This window comes from Epinephelus lanceolatus, chromosome 5, assembly GCF_041903045.1.
Source record: "Epinephelus lanceolatus isolate andai-2023 chromosome 5, ASM4190304v1, whole genome shotgun sequence".
Lineage (NCBI taxonomy): Eukaryota > Metazoa > Chordata > Actinopteri > Perciformes > Serranidae > Epinephelus > Epinephelus lanceolatus.
In genome coordinates this window covers 40,895,082-40,913,257 of record NC_135738.1, presented here as the reverse complement: position 1 = coordinate 40,913,257, position 18,176 = coordinate 40,895,082, and the positions used below count along the sequence as shown (strand labels likewise).

The window sequence follows — 18,176 nt, the reverse complement described above, 5'->3', positions numbered from 1 at the left end:
TTTTCTCCACGACCGTGCATCATAGCGAGAAGCCACGCATATCACGTGGAACAACAGAACTGTAGCTTTCCGACAAGACCAAGCGCTTGTCGGTAGTCCAATGTTTTCACAGCGAGAAAAACAATGATAAAGTTACACTAAAATTATGTATAACAGAGCTTTCATACAGCTTTGCACACACATTACTGTTGGATGGATTACTCGCGAATGCAGGGTCGCACAGAAATGCCACGCATATCACATGAAAGTGCAAGAGCAGAGCTTTCCAGTGATACCACACACATCATTGTGCTGTCATCCCATCATGCTATAAATCCAGATTAACTGTCTACAAAATAAAAACCTGACGAATTTCTTTACAATCCATTATACAGATCTTGTTATCAGTCACTTCATATAGTGAGGAATATTGTATCTTACCACGTCTTAGGCTTGCGTGTGTTTCTCCCTGTCTATCCACATTTGTAGTCTGTCTTTTAAGATGCAAGTACCTCCATATTGACCAGCGTACTTCACCTTTGCGCACCCAGACAACTGTAGCCTAATAATGCATGCATGACAGGGCCGTAGTCAGCATATACATTGAGGGGACATGTGTGTGTGTGTGTGTGTGTGTGTGTGTGTGTGTCCCCATGCTCAAAATGTCCCCCCAATATATAACTGAAACTGAAAAACAACAACAAACAAACTGTTTACTGCAAACAAAATGGCAAATATTATCTTGGAGGACATCATTGCACTTGGTTGACTATTTTTCTATTATCTTAGATGTAAATATTGCATGTTTCTTTCAGATAAAATACATTTTTGACTTGTGAATGAGTCAATGGAATTTCTTGCAATACTGGCAATCATGTCCGCCTGGCACAAACCACATGTTTTGGACAGCTGTGAAGTGACAGAATGTCCCACCATCATGGTTCTTATATTTGCAGATTCCAGAGAGTCTCCCCTCTTCATATATGGCAGAATATGTCATTTTCCAACTTGCTATGGTGAGATACATGTAAAAATGTAAGAATTTAGTAACACAGATTTATTTTTTTCATTGATATAAAAATTAATATAAAATTCAGGCACATAGAAGGACATGAAATGATGGCAAAATTGGATATCCCACATTGTCCAGAAAAAAACAAGATATGGCATGTGTATGTAGCCTTTATAATGACTGTGATATGAGCTTAAAAGTAAAGGCAGTAAAAATACCCCAAAAACACCTAGGGCCCATAGGGTTAATATATATTACTTGACTCTGATACTGGGGCAAGTTGGATCACTCAGTTCTTTTCATTGAGTACACATTAAATAAAGCAAGAGAGTTCAGAGGCAATGTGGCCAAATTATTTATTTGCCAGTGCACATCACAGTGAAGGCTGTTACAGAATTGTCATACTCCTAGAAAGTAGCAACACTGCCATTCTTATCCAGCTCTAATGCAATGTGACTAAATTATTTATTCTTAACCTTATAGGTCAAAGTTTAAGACAATGGCAGTGACAAAGTCGTTGAAAGAAACAACACCGTTATCGCCATCCAGTTGAGGGAAGTGGCGGCTAATGTCTGCGTCTGAGGGCTAAAGAAAAAGAAAACAGAGGCAGTTGTAAGTAGATTGTAAAACATTAAACACATGTCAGAGAGGCATTCACAACTCTGTTGCAGTACTATCTTTTCTACTCACTGAGTTAGGAAACTCTTTGCCGAGCAGCGCGCACAGCTCTGGTTTGTTCAAAGTGTTTTTGCTTGAGTCCTTTTCAGCGTAGTCATCGAAGGTAGCCTTGAAGAGTTTCATTGCCTTTGTGATATCTGACGTGGTGCCTGGAGTGAGAAAATAGTGATGACTGTGTATTCTAGAGTTTATTTATTCATTTATGTACATTTTACATGGCTATGGTAATGTAGTAATGTGGTTATGCGTCACGCTACATTTAAACAAACCGGTTGGACTCTACTGTACTCCTCATTCGTCTTCTAAATAAATAAACAAATGTTTTCTTTTTTTTCCCTTTTTCTTTCTATTTTGCTCTTCAGTTGTCCTGTCATCTTTTCTCCATTTCTCAGGGGTAAATATGACATTCTACAGACCATTAGTTTAAAAAAAAGACATAATCAAGTATTAGTGATGCAACAGAGAAGCTAAATGGTAGATTGATGTGACAGGAAAGTCTCAATATATAGGTTTTACAACAGTGACAAACTCCTGGAAAATAACAACACCATCACCATCACCATTGTTTTTGATTTCTGAGAAAAAACATGGACAAATAATTGATTCTTAACTGGACATCAGGTTGGAGTCTGTTGCGATATCAACAAACTCCTTGAATGTAATATGGCTATCACCATCAGCTTCCAGCTTTTCGAAGTTCTAAACAAAGAAAACAGTGGGAGTTGTAAGTTAATGTCAGAGCAACATTGACAGCTCTCTGTTGCAACAGAATTACATTGTTCCTACTTACTGCCTCGGGGTACTCTTTGTGGAGCAGGTCAGCTAGTTCTTTCTTGGTCATGGTTTCCCAGACATCTTCTCTTGCAATGTACTTTTCTACAGTTTTTATGAGGAGTTCTATCGCCTCTGTGATCTTCGACATGTTGGCTAGAACAAGAGAATAGTGATTACTGTGTATTCAAGTGTTTGGTTATTTCTTGTATTAACTTCACATGGCTATGGTAATGCAGTAATGCAGTAGTGTTTTACGGTACACTGAAACACAGGGGTTGGACTGCTTTGGAAAATCCAGTTAAAACCAAGTTGCAACCTCAGAGGCTGAAAAATGAATGAATGAATTTTTTTTCGATATTTTTATTTTCTCTAAATCTTGCTCTTTTGTTTCCTTGTCATCTTTTCTCAGTACCTCAGGGGTAAATTTATTTCCAGTGACCACTAGTTAAAACAAGGGACATGATCAGAGTAACGCAACAGAGAAGCAGATTGGTAGACTGATGTGACAGACATGTCTCTAAAAGCTTCTTCAACAATTCAAGGTGTCGTAATAAATTCAATACAAAATAGTTAAGGCCGCATTTAAGTAAAGGATATTTAAAAAAATATTTCCACTCACCGAAATCGTAGGAAATCTTTGAGAGGCCGAGAGGTTGAGACGGTGGCAGAGAGAGCTCTGTGAAGGGAGCATGGACACAAACCTTTTTAAATAGTGGTTGACAAACCCTGTTTCAAAGCCCCCACTCCTCTTTTTGTCATTTTTCTTAAAAATTGCACAAGTGACAACCCTGGAATGTGCTCTTTCCTGCTTTTCCTGTGACATAAGCCTCTTTTCATACTGGTACTACCAGTCTGGGAAGCAATGTAATGCACTGATATCCACAACCAGTAAGGATATTTTTTTTTTAACTCAACCTGAGAAAAAACCCCCAAAACAAAACAAAAAAACGTCTGTTTTCTTATTTAAAGACAAATAATCACACTCAGTTTTAGAATTTTTTCCTTTATTAGTCAGACTAGCACAGCTGTTTTTTTTTTGTGGGTGGATCCAGGTCTATCAGAATCTACTGCATGCAGTAACCCTGAGAGGCCATCCTGACAATCACACTGTCTTTAGAACTGGAGAGCAGTTATGAAAGCATGCTCTTTGGCTAACTGTACCTGATTACAAATTTAAAATTTACTCTTTCTTTTTTTTCCTTCGTTGGAAATGGGTGATTCCTGTTATGTTGCAACATTTCTATCCCCATGAATTACTTTGTTGTTTTCTTTCCATGATTTCTTGAAAATGTGTCAAAAATTTATAACTAATCTGGGCGTTGGTAGCATAGTGGATAGTGCTGGCACTGCAGCTGTCGCGGGTTCAAGTCTGGCCTGCGACTCTTAGCTGCGTGTCAATCCCCACCCTTTCTCTCTGTCTCCCCATTTCACACACTGTCCTGTCCATTAAGGCAATAAGCCCACAAAAATAATCTTTAAAAAAATAATATATATATATATATATATATATACACATGTGTGTATATATATATATATATATATATATATATATATGTAACAAATGTCTTATTTATCACATAAACAGAGAATTATGCACTTTTTTTTTAAAACTTTTTTTTTTTTGGTACATGAGTTTAATTTTTGCTATGTCCCCAGGTATCATGCTGCATTTGTTGTTGACATTTCAGCAGGCATGCTAATTTATGCCTGTTAAATGCACTGTGTCTTTTCAAAATACATGGTCTTTTTTTTTTTACAGGAAATGTACAGTCTCTGCTCTTTCAATGCATACAGTCTTTTTCAAAATGAACTTACATCAGTTCAATCAGGAGACACTCGTTTGCATTCAGAGTAAATGAATATTTATTAACATGTGCACATAAGAATAAAAAAATGTGTCTTTTGCAATTCGACCCCATAAAGATGGTATGATTTAAGGAGGGTGATGAATCCATAGTCAAATAGGGAAAAGTCCCCCAAAAGAAGAGTAAGAAGGGAGAGGGACAACCGGCCATTTGACATGAGATGATCCTTACCTTACCAGGAGGCAATAGGCTTCCAATAAAATAAGTTAAGAGAAAATTAAAGGGCAATGCATAGCTAGAGAAACACGCATAAAACAAAATGAGAAAGACTATACAATGTGTATGTGCATAGTTTAGTTTATGACTGAAATAAGCTCTGAATGAGATAGTACAACTCTGATGAGAATGTGTGGTAGGAATAAGTCTGGAATGACAGCTTGGGAGCCACTAGTAGTAGATGATGATAGGTGCAAAATAAGCATTGAAAAGGAAAGTGGCAGTAGGGAAACGTGTTGAGGTCTAACCACCAAATAATAAAAAAGCCAGGGATGAAGAAAGCTGTGACAACAGAAATAATGGTAATATACCAGAAAGGAAGGCTGAAAAAAGTGCATGGGTCTGTCAACCATTGGTGTCTATATTTTGAACATAATAAAAGGTCAACAAAGATCAACTGAAAAAAAAGGTCAGAAAACCCACTTATATAAAATGTTAAAAAAAAAAAAAAAAAAAAAAAAGATCCGACGACCAAACATAAATTAAGTCAACAACAGAAATTCAGGGATTCTGATTACCAAACTGAAAATACCGTGACTGGTGAGAGCCTATATGCAGAACATAATAAAAGATTAACAAGGACCAAACAGAAATAAAAGGTCAAAAGACCAAACAGAAACTCAGATCATAGGACTGATAAAATGGTCAAAGTAAACCATGGTCCGACGACCAAAGAGAAATGAAGTTAGTATTGCAAACAGAAATTAACTGTTGCATGACCAACAAAAAATAAATGTTGCATGCGGTCCTGCAGACCACCTATGTGCATACAGCATGTGGTCCCGGAGACCATGGGTATTGGTGTATATAGCATGAGGAGCAGACCATGATTGTGCATTTGCCTGAGGTCTCGAAGACCATGTAAATTATTGAGGACTGGATTAAAAATAAATACATAAATAAATAAATAAATGAGTCAATAAATAAATTCATATGCCATTAAAATGCACCAAAAATGCATAAAAAATAAATGTAGGCACTAATTAATTGATAAAATGGATCTTTTCTTTTTACATTTACATTCCCTCACACATTATTTGTACATTTACATTTATTCACTCTTTCTTTATACATTTACATTCCTTCAGACATTTAATACAGTTCATACATTTACATTCCTCCCTGGATTCTTTTCACATTTACTTTTCTTCATGCATGCAGAAAGGCATGAAGAAATGTAAATGTAAATGAGGGGGCTGTCCAAAGTGTGTCATGGGGGTGACACACTTTGGACAGCTCCCTCATTTGCATTTACTGTCTCTGATCTGAGCTGCTGTTAACTTGCGATTTCTGAGGCCGGTGACTCGGATGAACTTATCCTCAGAAGCAGAGGTGACTCTTGGTCTTCCTTTCCTGGGTCGGTCCTCATGTGTGCCAGTTTCGTTGTAGCGCTTGATGGTTTTTGCAACTCCACTTGGGGACACATTTAAAGTTTTTGCAATTTTCCGGACTGACTGACCTTCATTTCTTAAAGTAATGATGGCCACTCGTTTTTCTTTAGTTAGCTGATTGGTTCTTGCCATAATATGAATTTTAACAGTTGTCCAGTAGGGCTGTCGGCCGTGTATTAACCTGACTTCTGCACAACACAACTGCTGGTCCCAGCCCCATTGATAAAGCAAGAAATTCCACTAATTAACCCTGATAAGGCACACCTGTGAAGTGGAAACCATTTCAGGTGACTACCTCTTGAAGCTCATGGAGAGAATGCCAAGAGTGTGCAAAGCAGTAATCAGAGCAAAGGGTGGCTATTTTGAAGAAAGTAGAATATAAAACATGTTTTCAGTTATTTCACCTTTTTTTGTTAAGTACATAACTCCACATGTGTTCATTCATAGTTTTGATGCCTTCAGTGAGAATCTACAATGTAAATAGTCATGAAAATAAAGAAAACGCATTGAATGAGAAGGTGTGTCCAAACTTTTGGCCTGTACTGTACACATATGATTTTTGTCACATACCCTATATTTCCAAATAGTCGCCTGGTGGCAAATAGCCACCGGGCAACTAGGCCTAATAGCCGCCGGGGGGTTGACCCTATTTTGCGTATTAAACGCCGGTAGGATTAAACGCCGGGGCATTTATTTCCTCATTCATTGCCTCAAGGAGGGACAGCGAGCTGCTCTCTCCCTGCCTGCAGGGCTGTCCCTCCTGTTTGCAGGGACTGTTTGCGCTTTTACGCACGGGTCGGTGGTGAAGTGGCGCACATGACTTGTGCTACAGACGGACGGACGGACGGACAGACAGCCACGTATCTAAAACAGGTAATACATCTGGCTAGAATAGAATAGAATAGAATACCTTTATTGTCACTATACGCATGTACAACGAGATTAAAAGCAGTGTAAAAATATACAAGAATATACAATATAGACAAAGGGTAATTAGTGCAAAAAAAAAGGGGTGGGGGGGGGGGGGGTGCAAGGAGGTAGGGTGCACAGTCCTGAGAAAGCTTATGTTAAAATTACAGAAAATAAACATGGTGCTATATACAGTGTTGTGTTCACATTATGGAGTGGGATATTGCACATTATTGCACAGAGAGAGTCCGGGGGTTGGGGGGGAGGTAGACTATAAGGTCAGTGCATGTGAGAGTTCAGGGTGGTTATGGCTTTAGGAAAGAAACTGTTTTTGAGTCTGTTAGTTTTTGTCCTGATGCACCTGTAGCGCCTCCCTGAGGGCAACAGGTCAAACAGTTCAAAGCCAGGGTGGGAGCTGTCTTTGGTGATGCTCTTGGCTCTGCTGAGGCAGCGGGAGGTGTAAGTGTCCATCAGGGAGGGGAGAGGGCAGCCGATGATCTTCTGTGCTGCCTTTAACCGTTAATGTGAAGGGGGGCCAGGTTGGTGCTGTGCTTCCTGAAGTCGACGATGATCTCCTTGTTTTCTTGGTGTTCAGAGCGAGGTTATTCTCTGAACACCAGGCTGCCAGCTTCAGGACCTCCTCTCTGTAGGCTACCTCGTCTCCCTTCGAGATGAGTCCGACCACCGTGGTGTCGTCAGCAAACTTGACAATGAGGTTGCTGTTGTGGGTCGAACTGCAGTCATGGGTGTAGAGGCAGTACAGGAGGGGGCTCAGCACACAGCCCTGTGGGGAGCCAGTGCTCAGCGTGTGGGTGGAGGAGAGGTGGGGGCCAAGTCTCACAGTCTGGGGCCGGTTGGTGAGGAAGTCCATTATCTAGGCACATGTGAGAGGGGGGAGGCTGAGAGTGTCCAGTTTTGTGATGAGGATGTCTGGGATTATTGTGTTAAAGGCTGAACTATAATCCACAAAGAGCATCCGGATGTAGCTCTGCTGCTGCTGCTCCAGGTGGTTCAGCGCAGAGTGGAGAGCTACAGCAATGGCGTCTTCTGTGGATCTGTTCGCCCGATAAGCAAACTGGTGGGGGTCGAAGTCGGGGGGGAGATACTCCTTGATGTGCTTAAGAACTAGTCTCTCAAAGCACTTCATGATTACCAGGGTGAGGGCCACCGGATGGTAATCGTTCGGGCTGGTGACGGGAGACTTCTTCGGCACCGGGATTATTGTTGCTGCTTTCAGGCAGGACGGGATGACTGCCTGGGCCAGGGAGAGGTTGAAGATCCTGGTGAAGGTGAGGGCAAGCTAGTGGGCGCACGCTCTGAGCACCTTGCCAGGTACTCCGTCTGGGCCGGCAGCTTTCCTGGAGTTCACTGCCAGGAGCACCCGTCTGACATCATGCTCCTGTACAGTGAGTGGAGTGGTGGAGGAACCAGGTGGGGTTGGGGGCAGGGCTGGAGCAGATGAGTGCTGCTGTGATGTTTCGAAGCAAGCAAAGAAGCCGTTTAGCTCCTCTGCCAGCGGCGCACTCAGGTCTCCTGTTGACGCATCACAGCCTCTGAAGTTTGTGATGTATGTTGTTGCTGGACAGGTGGGACTCTATACTCATCTTATGGTCCGCCTTGGCTTACAGAGCTCTGTCACCTGACCTGAAGGCAGCGCCATGGGCCCTGAGGAGTGAGCGGACCTGGCTGGTCATCCAGGGTTTCTGGTTTGAGAAAACCCGGATGTTTTTGTCCACAGTCACATTCCCGATGCAGAACTTGATATAGTCCAGTACCGTTCCTGTGAATGTCTCCAGCTCCTGGTGTTCAAATAAGTCCCAGTCTGTCTGATTGAAGCAGTCCTGCAGTTTGGAGAGTGCATTATCAGGCTAGGTTGTAACAGTCCTTGTGGTGGGCCTGGCTCTGCGTCTGAGGGGGTGTAGGCTGGGGAGAGCAGGAGGGAAAGATGGTCTGACTGGCCGAGGTGGGGGAGGGGTATGGCTCTGTACGCGTGCTTGATATTTGAGTAAACATGATCCAGAGTGTTTTCCCCTCTAATAGAACACTTGACATGTTGGAAAAACTTCCGTAGTACAGTCTTCAAGTTGGCCTTATTAAAGTCTCCTGCAATTATGTGAACACCGTCAGAGTGGGGCCGCTGCTGTTCGTATATGGTGTTCAGCAGGAGAGAGAGCGCTGTGTTTACACTGCTGTTGGGTGGAATGTACACAGCCGTGACGATCACTACAGTTAGCTCTCTCAGTAGAAGAAAAGGCCGGCATCGTACAGACATGTACTCAAGGTCTGGGGAACAGTGTTTGTCAATGATTGTCCCGTTGTTGCACCAGTTATCATGCACGTAGATACAGAGACCCCCCCTCTGCTCTTACCGGAGTCCACAGTCCTGTCTCAGCGGAGCAGAGTGTGGCCTGCTAGCTGCAAGCTAGCATCGGGTATTCTTGGGTGAAGCCAGGTTTCGGTGATAATCAAAATAGCGAACATAGCGATTTCCAGCGAGTTGTAATTCCAGGTCATCCTTTTTATGCACAAGAGATCTGGCATTGGAGAGATACAGGCTCGGTAGAGGTGGCTTGTGTGGTTGTTTTCTTAGCCGCAGCAAAACACCGGACCTACGTCCCCGCTTCTGCTTCCTCTCCCTCCTCCGTCTGCGCTGCCTCCTAGACCCGACAACAATCCATGGAGAGCCCGCCGGTCTCGCTATGTCGTCTGGGATGTTATGCGTGTAGTGAAAGTCGCTCGAAACAGATATCTGGTGATGGTCGCCGATATCCAAAAGTGTCTGGCGAGTGTACTGAATGTTCGCAGAACCGATAGTGCACGAACAGGCAAGAAAGAAGTACAAAAACGACAAAAAAGAGCACTGAAGAGGAGAGCCGTGAGCCGCTGCGACAATGCGCGCCGCCATTTTGGAACTATCTATTAACTACTACTACTACTACTACTACTATTAACATCTTTCCAACATCAAATATCCGTGTTTACCTACACCGGCGTACATAAAAGCGTACACAATTCTGTGTCCTCTCACCGTGGATGCTGTGATTTGATGGCCCGGTACTCATTGTAGCCCACTCTTATAAGACCCCAAAATAAGATGCCAGATGTATTACCTGTTTTAGATACGTGGCTGTCTGTCCGTCCGTCCGTCCGTCCGTAGCACGAGTCATGTGCGCCACTTCGCCACCGACCCGTGCGTAAAAGCGCAAACAGTCCCTCAGCCCTGCAGGCAGGGAGAGATCAGCCCTCGCAAGCTGCTCTCTCCCTGCCTGCAGGGCTCTCCCTCCTTGAGGCAATGAATGAGGAAATAATCGCACCAGCATTTAATCCTACCGGCGTTTAATACGCAAAATGGGGTCAAACCCCCGGCGGCTATTAGGTGCCCGGCGGCTATTTGCCACCAGGCGACTATTTGGAAATATACGGTATGTGACAATAATCATATGTGTATAATAACAGTAGAAGTGTGACTAATGATAACAGCAGCAGTAGGAGGCATCTGGCAGGACCACGGCAGCTCTTGTAGGCTGAAATCAAGACGATCACATTAACCAGTGCGCAATAATCAGACTTGACAGTTATCACGAGAAAACAATCTTTGTTATATCGAGATAACAAGATAATTAATTCGTTATCACGAGAAAACAATCTTTGTTATATCGAGATAAAGAAATAATAAGTCGTTATCACGAGATAACAGTGCACAAAAACAAAACAAAAAAAAAATACATGGCCGTTCTCATATTTCGTACTGGACAGCTATGTTGTCTATGTAATAATACGTCGGTTATGCCCAGGTATTGAATCAAATGTGTTTTAAGACATTTTTGCTTAGTTCACCTTATTGTCTATTTGTCTCATCGTGTTTCATCATTTGCCTGTTTTTGTGATTTATGACTATGATTGTGGAAAAAAGAAAGAAGAACATAAAAAACACAGGAGACTGAGAACAAAAGATTCTGTAAATGCATTTATAGCATTTGCAAGCACATAACTGGGAAAGCTTTTATAAAGAAAAAGATATTGACATAGTGTATGAATCTTGAAAAATACTCCATATAGACAATTTATAAAATATAGAACCAAAGAGGCTGAACAAAAATGTAAGAAATACAGAAATAAACTAACTATGATTATAAGGTCATGCAAGAAGGATTATTATACTGAAATTTTAGAGAATAACAAAAACGATATTAAAGGAATATGGAATATTGGAAGATCACTCTCCATGCTGCGGAAACCAAAGAAATCATTGATATCCAAAACAAATGTAAGAATAAAACATCTACTGATAGGAACGAAATTGATATGATGTTAATCAAGAAAGTCATTGACAAAATTGCAAACCCACTAACTTACATCTGTAATCTATCATTCACAACATGTACAAAAAATTAAAATTGCTAAAGTTATTCCATTATATAAAGCTGGGGACAAACAACATTTCACCAACTACAGGCCTATATCATTACTCTGCCAGTTCTCTAAAATATTAGAAAAATAGTTTACTAGTAGGTTGGATTATTTCATTGAAAAGTATAATTTACTCTCAGACAGTCAATACAAGTTCAGAACAAACAGATCAACATCATTGGCATTAATGGATTTAACAGAGGAGATTACTGGTTGTATTGGTACCATAAACCATGACATACTACTCAAAAAAAGGGAAAGATATGATATAAGAGGGGCTGTGTTCGATTGGGTTAAAAGCTACATGGAACACAGGCAGCAGTTTGCGAAATGGGTGATTACAGATCATCATGCCTTGACATAAATGTTGGGGTCCTGCAAGGGTCAGTATTAGGTCCAAAACTGTTTATTTTGTATATAAATTATATATGTATGGTGTTCAGAAAATTAAAATTTGTTTTAATCGCAGATGAGACCAATGCTCTTCGTTCTGGGGAAAATCTGCAGCAGCTTTTGGAAGAGGTCACAACAGAAATGAGTCAATTAAAACAATTGTTTAGCATAAATAAATTGTCTTTAAATTTGAACCAAACTAAATTTATGTTGTTTGGAAACCGCAGATCACGATTGCTAATGTTAATGTTGAAATTGTCTATGACACCAAAAAAAAATTCAAAACTGCAATAATCATGTTTAAAGCGAGATATAATCTACTTCCGGGCAATATTCAAAAATGTTTTGTAACAGGGAGGGGGTTATAATTCAAGAGGAGAATCTAATTTATTTATTTATTTTTTTAAAAAATGTGTTCATACAACTAAGAAGAGTCTGTGTGTATTTCAGTGTATGGGGTGGACTTGTGGAATGGGCTGCATGATGAGTTGAAACAAAGCACAAATATAAGTCAATTTAAAAAAAGAAACTATACAAAAAAAGATATTTTTGATATATAGATGAGGAAAAGTTGTGTTAGGGAGTGCATATTTATTTTGTAACACTGAGTGGCACTTGTGTTATGACCCAGGTCATTATTTTTTTGGTATTGTCCTTGCATTGATCTGCAGTGACCTTAAAGATGTTCTCTCTCCTCCTCTTAGAGTGTGTGTATGTAGTGAAGTGTCATTGGTTGTTGCAAGGCAGTTACTGAATGCTGATTGGGCTGTCTGAAGAAGATCGCTGTTGCCGGATTGGCCCACTGCGAGACAGAGAGTTTTTAAACCTTCAGCAGACAGAAGCTCTTCCTCCTTTCACCTTTCCACCACCAACAAAGCCAGAACTTAGAATGTGTTTGTCCTTTTGTTTGTAAGTACCTGCAGGCAAAAACTTTTGATTCTGGTAAAGTAGCGTGTGTATTCTGGTAACCTTGAGTAATAAGGAAATGTTGAGTAGGTGAACTGAGTTTTGGGTAGCAGTATGCTTGTTAGAATTATTAGTAGGTTTTCCTTGTATTATTTTGTTGAGCACTGTATATAGAGCACATTAAGCAGTTTTAGTAGGAGTGAGAAGCCCTTTTTGTTTGGCATTGCCATGTTCTTTTCTCTTGTTTTGGATAGTTGAAGGTACGGTCAGGAAATTGTCTTTTGTTTCACTTTTCTTTATTGTTTGGTAAGTTTAGTTTGGGTACTTCTCACATCTGGGCCCTATTTCAGAAAGCAGGCTCAACAAACTCTGAGCCTAATCTCGATCTCCGGGTTGACTGAGCCTGAGCTGGGAAACTCTGAGTTTTCAGTTCCAGAACAGCTGATCAGAATTAACTCAGTCAACTCTGAGTATGTTCAGCTTGAAGAAAGCGTGTTCACAGCGAGCACCAAAAGCATCATGGATCATCATCACTGGGGTGCAGATGACCTGATTCTCAGTGGCAGAAAGCAGATTTAAAAGCTGAGCCACTTATTTCATCAGAGATTTTAATGACAGCGAATCAGGACATGAAAAAAAAAATCAAATACGGCCGCTGCAGCATGAGGTGGGATGGGAAAAGATTGCAGAGTGTGGTAATAGGTAATGTGAAGTGACATTCTGTAATGTGATGCATTAATGTGTCTGATATACAGAAAATATATAAACATTTTTATATCTTAACAATGTTCATATATTTTAATATAATTTGCTGTATCCTCTTATTCAGCTGTAATCTGATGGGGCCCAAACGCACTTGGCAGCAACTCAAAATCAAACACAAAGATATTGTACAGACTGGTAACAATATTGCTTATACTTAGACTACTTCATTCTGTCAATATTAGGCTGAGGTTAATTAAATTGCTGTTAAATGACTTCCTATTCATGTAATCTCCTTAATTCTCAGATGGAGCAATGATGGGATGTAGCATCATAAATGAGCCACACCACGGAATCTTTGAATATATGAAAAGTATCATAAAAAGTTGCATAATGTATCCATGTAGGTTGATTTCTTATTAACACTGACAAATCTGCAGTTCAAGATTATTTTTTTGTTGTTTTTAATGGCAAAACAGCATAACGTTAAGGGGAGAGAGGGAATGACGGCTGGGTTTGAACCCGCGGCCGCTGCATCAGGGAGTGTCAAATCACTGAGCTACCGCTTCATCCACTAAGCCACCGATACTCTGTGCATTATTTTGATAATAGATTCTGATTTATATTCAGGGAAAACCACAAAAACAGGAAAAAGTCTTTTCAGACTTTCAGTCACTTTTCATATGGCCCGACAAATCGCTGTCCTGCTGATGTGTTTAGTGTCTCTGATGTTATTAAGAAAACTGCCCCTGCTAAAGAATCATTGAGCAATGCATAAAATTTGCTCTGATGATAATGTAAATCCACGATATGTAATATTTGATATGTCTGGGTGGAACTGATTGTTAGATAAATGATAGATTGTGAGGTGAAATTGTATCTTTCATACAGACACTCCGGGAGAGACATCCAAACGGGGTCACCTTCTTCTTACACGGCAGTCTCTGAATAAACTGCACCTCAACGTCCATGACTTCACTCACAAAAGGGCACGCCATGTTTCTTCTTCCTGCTACACACCCAGCCTCAGGCTTAGATGAAGCAAACCTGTGAGCCAAATAATAAAAATAAATAAAAATTGAAATAATGTATGAGTTAACAGAAGAAATGTAAGAAAGGGGTAGGGACACAAAAGTTTTACTTCTACCTTCCTTTGCGGACACTGTTTCTTTTTCTTGTTTGTCTTTTTTATGATGTTTTATTTTGGTTCGAAATAAATGAAGTAATTCATTGATTCATTCAAAGAACTGCAAATTGCTGAGGGGCTTTTAATTTGAAGTGATACAGGAAGTGTGGTAGGATAACAGCATGATACACACGTGAATTTATTTATTTATTTATGAACAAAGATGAAAAAGAATGACTGGCTACGCTTGAAATGAGCAAATATCATTGTGAAGCAGAGGGCATATAATGTGCCAGCTTAATATGTTTACTTTGGTAAAAAAAAAAAAATACAGCTACTGAAAATCAAGGCCTGCTGCAGTTACAGTATTGTGGTAATTGTTTTCCCTGAAATGAGGGACATCATGAAGAGAATGAAACTTCTCTTTACATTAATGATGCAGTGATGTTTGTCTACAGCATTAAATTGATTAGAAGACAGGTCATATGTGACACACTTAATTTAAACAGAGAGGAGGGCTGTTTGAACGGATGGCTTGGACCACGGGCTCTCTTGCCGTGAGGGATCCAGGTGCACCGGGACTGTTAGGTGTTGAGAGGCTAGAGATTTGACAGTGCTGTATGCAGGAAGGCCAAACATGCAATTAGAGATACCTCATATCCATTACATTCAGAGTTTGAGCTGCTCCCATCTGGCAATTGATTTATGGTCCCAAGAATTAGACATAATACATATTAGAAGTGCTTTATACTTGCCATACAGGCACTGAACACTGAATGACTTATTTAATAAAATGGGCTCTGTTTTATTATTTATTATTTATATAATTTATTGCTCCTACCTGCCTCTTTGCACTATAGAATCTTGTATATTGTACATTTTAAGGGCATATTGTGTTATGTGTTTGTGTGTAAGTTTCCATTTCCCAGAACACTTAATAAAGACCTGTATATTAAGTGACTCTGATACTGGGGCAAGTTGGATCACTCAGTTCTTTTCATTGAGTACACATTAAATAAAGCAAGAGAGTTCAGAGGCAATGTGGCCAAATTATTTATTTGCCAGTGCACATCACAGTGAAGGCTGTTACAGAATTGTCATACTCCTAGAAAGTAACAACACTGCCATTCTTATCCAGCTCTAATGCAATGTGACTAAATTATTCATTCTTAACCTCACACGTCAAAGTTTAAGACAACAGCAGTGACAAATTCGTTGAAAGAAATAACACCGTTATCGCCATCCAGCTGGGGGAGGAGACGGCTAACGTCTGCGGCTGAGGGCTAAAGAAAAGGAAAAAAAACAGAGGCAGCTGTAAGTAGATTGTAAAACATTAAACACATGTCAGAGAGGCATTCACAACTCTGTTGCAATACAGTAACATCTTTTCTACTCACTGCGCTAGGAAACTCTTTGCCGAGCAGCGCACACAGCTCTGATTTGTTCATTGTGTTTTTGCTTGAGTCCTTTTGAGCGTAGTTATCGAAGGTAGCCTTGAAGAGTTTCATTGCCTTTGTGATATCTGACGTGGTGCCTGGAGTGAGAAAATAATGATGACTGTGTATTCCAGAGTTTATTTATTCATTTATGTACATTTTACATGGCTATGGTAATGTAGTAATGTGGTTATGCGTCACGCTACATTAAAACAAACCGGTTGAACTCTACTGCTTTTGGACATCCAGTTAAAACACTGTGAGGAGTTAGATCAGGTTGTTAGGATCAGGAATGATCTGAATGAAACTGAACTAATTTTTTTTTTGTTTTCATTTTCTTTCTATTTTGCTCTTCGGTTGCCCTGTCAGCTTTTCTCCATTTCTCAGGGGTAAATACGACGTTCTACAGACCATTAGTTAAAAAAAAAAGACCTAATCAAGTATAAGTGATGCAACAGAGGAGCTAAATGGTAGATTGATGTGACAGGCAAGTCTCAATACATATGTTGTGCAATAGCAACACTACTGAAAAATAACAACACCATCACCATCACCATTGTTATTCAGTTCTGAGAAAAAATATGGACAAATAATTGATTCTTACTGGACATCAGTTTGGAGTCTGATGCAATATCGACAAACTCCTTGAATGTAACTTGGCTACCACCATCAGCATCCAGCTTTTTGAAGAGACTGTCCTAAACAAAGAAAAACAGTTGTAGTTTTAAGTTAATGTCAGAGAAACATTGACAGCTCTCTGTTGCAACAGAATTACATTGTTCCTACTTACTGCCTCAGGGTACTCTTTGCGGAGCAGGTCAGCAAGTTCCTTCTTGGTCATGGTTTCCCAGACATCTTCTCTTGCAATGTACTTCTCTACAGTTTTTGTGAGGAGTTCTATCGCCTGTGTGATCTTCGACATGTTGGCTAGAGCAAGAAAATAGTGATGACTATGTATTCTAGTATTTGGTTATTTCCTATATTAACTTCACATGGCTGTTGTAATGCAGTAATGTGGTAATGTTTTCTACTGCTTTGGAACATCCAGTTAAAACCAAGTTGCAACCTCAGAGGCTGAAAACTGAAGCCGATGTGGAAGTCCCAAAAACTACTGTTCATGATATGATACTTGAGTCTGACTCCAAAACAGAGTAAATCCCCATAGACATATATGATAAAATGCCCAACTGTAGAGCAGACATATATATGTTTACAGCCTGGTACAAAAAAAACAGTTTTAGTCTCTATAGCTAATTTAAACATTCATAACTATGCATGGGGTGAATTTCTGTTTGTTTGTTTTTTTACATTTTATTATTGCCCAAACTAAGGCATATTTAAGGGCAGGGCTGCTTGAGTAACAGGCTGTCTGCAGCACTCTGTGAAACAGATTCAACCCATCCTCCTCCATAGTGCTACCCTCCCAATATAGTCACTTCTGTATCCAAAAAAACAATATGGCTACGGTGGAAATGCCAAACTCAAGGCTTCAAAATGGCAGTCCACGAACCAATGGGTTATGTCATGGTAGCTACGCCCATTATCCTGTCTCAAACAATTTGAGGTGTCTAAATGCTGCTTCCCCTTTCACTATACTGAGTGTTTCTTCTGAGTGGCTTTGGCTCAAGACTGTCATACACTGTTCTTACTCACTAACTTGTTTTTCTGCAGAATTCTTGGTTGCTTTGATTTATTGGACTCCAATGATTTTGCGATTGTCCCTGCAATAATATTCAAGTTATAATTGTGATATTGTTTCCATAGACTGATATGTTGAGCTTATTTAGACATAGCACTGCACACAGTATAAAACCACACCCAGAAAGTCATTCATGCATGTCATACCACATATTACTACACCTTAGGTTTCAATTACAGTACTTGTATAAGTTCAATAGAAAATTGTTGTGGCTGCATTTAAATAAAAGATATTTAAAAAAATATTTCCACTCACATGTAGGACACCTTCGAGAGGTTGAGAGGTTGAGATGTTGAGATGTTGAGATGGTGGCAGAGAGAGCTCTGTGAAGAGAGCACAGACACAAACCTTCTTAAATAGTGGTTGACACACCCTGTTCCAAGCCCCCTCCCCTCTTTCTGTTGGTTTTTCCTGGGAATTATATAAGTGACAACACTGTAATGTGCTCTTTACTGGTGTTCCTGTGACATAAGCCATTTTCATACTGGTACTACCAGTTTGGGAAGCGATATAATGTAACCGTGGCCAGTCTAATCTCCTTTCAGTCCATACGATAAGAGAACATCAAAAGCTCTTCATACATTGATATCCATAATCTGTAAGGACTTTTTTTTAACTCAACCTGAAAATCAAATCGAAACAAAATACCTCTGTTATCTTATTTAAGTACAAATTATCAC

The 18,176-nt window shown here is 40.0% G+C and overlaps 2 protein-coding genes across 2 annotated transcripts; both read right to left on the bottom strand.

Annotated features, from left to right (window-relative positions):
- Positions 1-1,322: 1,322 nt before the first annotated feature.
- Positions 1,323-3,171, bottom strand: LOC144463544 (uncharacterized). Its single transcript, XM_078168242.1, has 5 exons — positions 3,063-3,171; positions 2,460-2,596; positions 2,281-2,368; positions 1,682-1,818; positions 1,323-1,576 (listed from the first exon to the last, which is right to left on the bottom strand). Exons 2-5 carry the CDS (start codon positions 2,589-2,591, stop codon positions 1,469-1,471), a joined length of 465 nt encoding a protein of 154 aa, XP_078024368.1. The 5' UTR covers positions 2,592-2,596; positions 3,063-3,171; the 3' UTR covers positions 1,323-1,468.
- A 12,219-nt stretch (positions 3,172-15,390) lies between these two features.
- LOC117261675 (uncharacterized) lies at positions 15,391-17,897 on the bottom strand. The gene is made up of 5 exons (XM_033634088.2): positions 17,752-17,897; positions 16,588-16,724; positions 16,402-16,495; positions 15,759-15,895; positions 15,391-15,644 (listed from the first exon to the last, which is right to left on the bottom strand). Exons 2-5 carry the CDS (start codon positions 16,717-16,719, stop codon positions 15,537-15,539), a joined length of 471 nt encoding a protein of 156 aa, XP_033489979.1. The 5' UTR covers positions 16,720-16,724; positions 17,752-17,897; the 3' UTR covers positions 15,391-15,536.
- Between the last annotated feature and the right edge of the window lie 279 nt (positions 17,898-18,176).

Coding starts and splice junctions, on each gene's coding strand:
- LOC144463544 (XM_078168242.1), bottom strand. CDS start 2,591: ATGTCGAAGATCACAGAGGCGATAGAACTCCTCATAAAAACTGTAGAA. Junction 1,819..2,280: donor AGACTCCAACCTGATGTCCA/GTTAAGAATCAA, acceptor TTCTCACTCCAG/GCACCACGTCAGATATCACA. Junction 1,577..1,681: donor GCAAAGAGTTTCCTAACTCA/GTGAGTAGAAAA, acceptor CTTTTTCTTTAG/CCCTCAGACGCAGACATTAG.
- LOC117261675 (XM_033634088.2), bottom strand. CDS start 16,719: ATGTCGAAGATCACACAGGCGATAGAACTCCTCACAAAAACTGTAGAG. Junction 16,496..16,587: donor GCAAAGAGTACCCTGAGGCA/GTAAGTAGGAAC, acceptor TTCTTTGTTTAG/GACAGTCTCTTCAAAAAGCT. Junction 15,645..15,758: donor GCAAAGAGTTTCCTAGCGCA/GTGAGTAGAAAA, acceptor CCTTTTCTTTAG/CCCTCAGCCGCAGACGTTAG.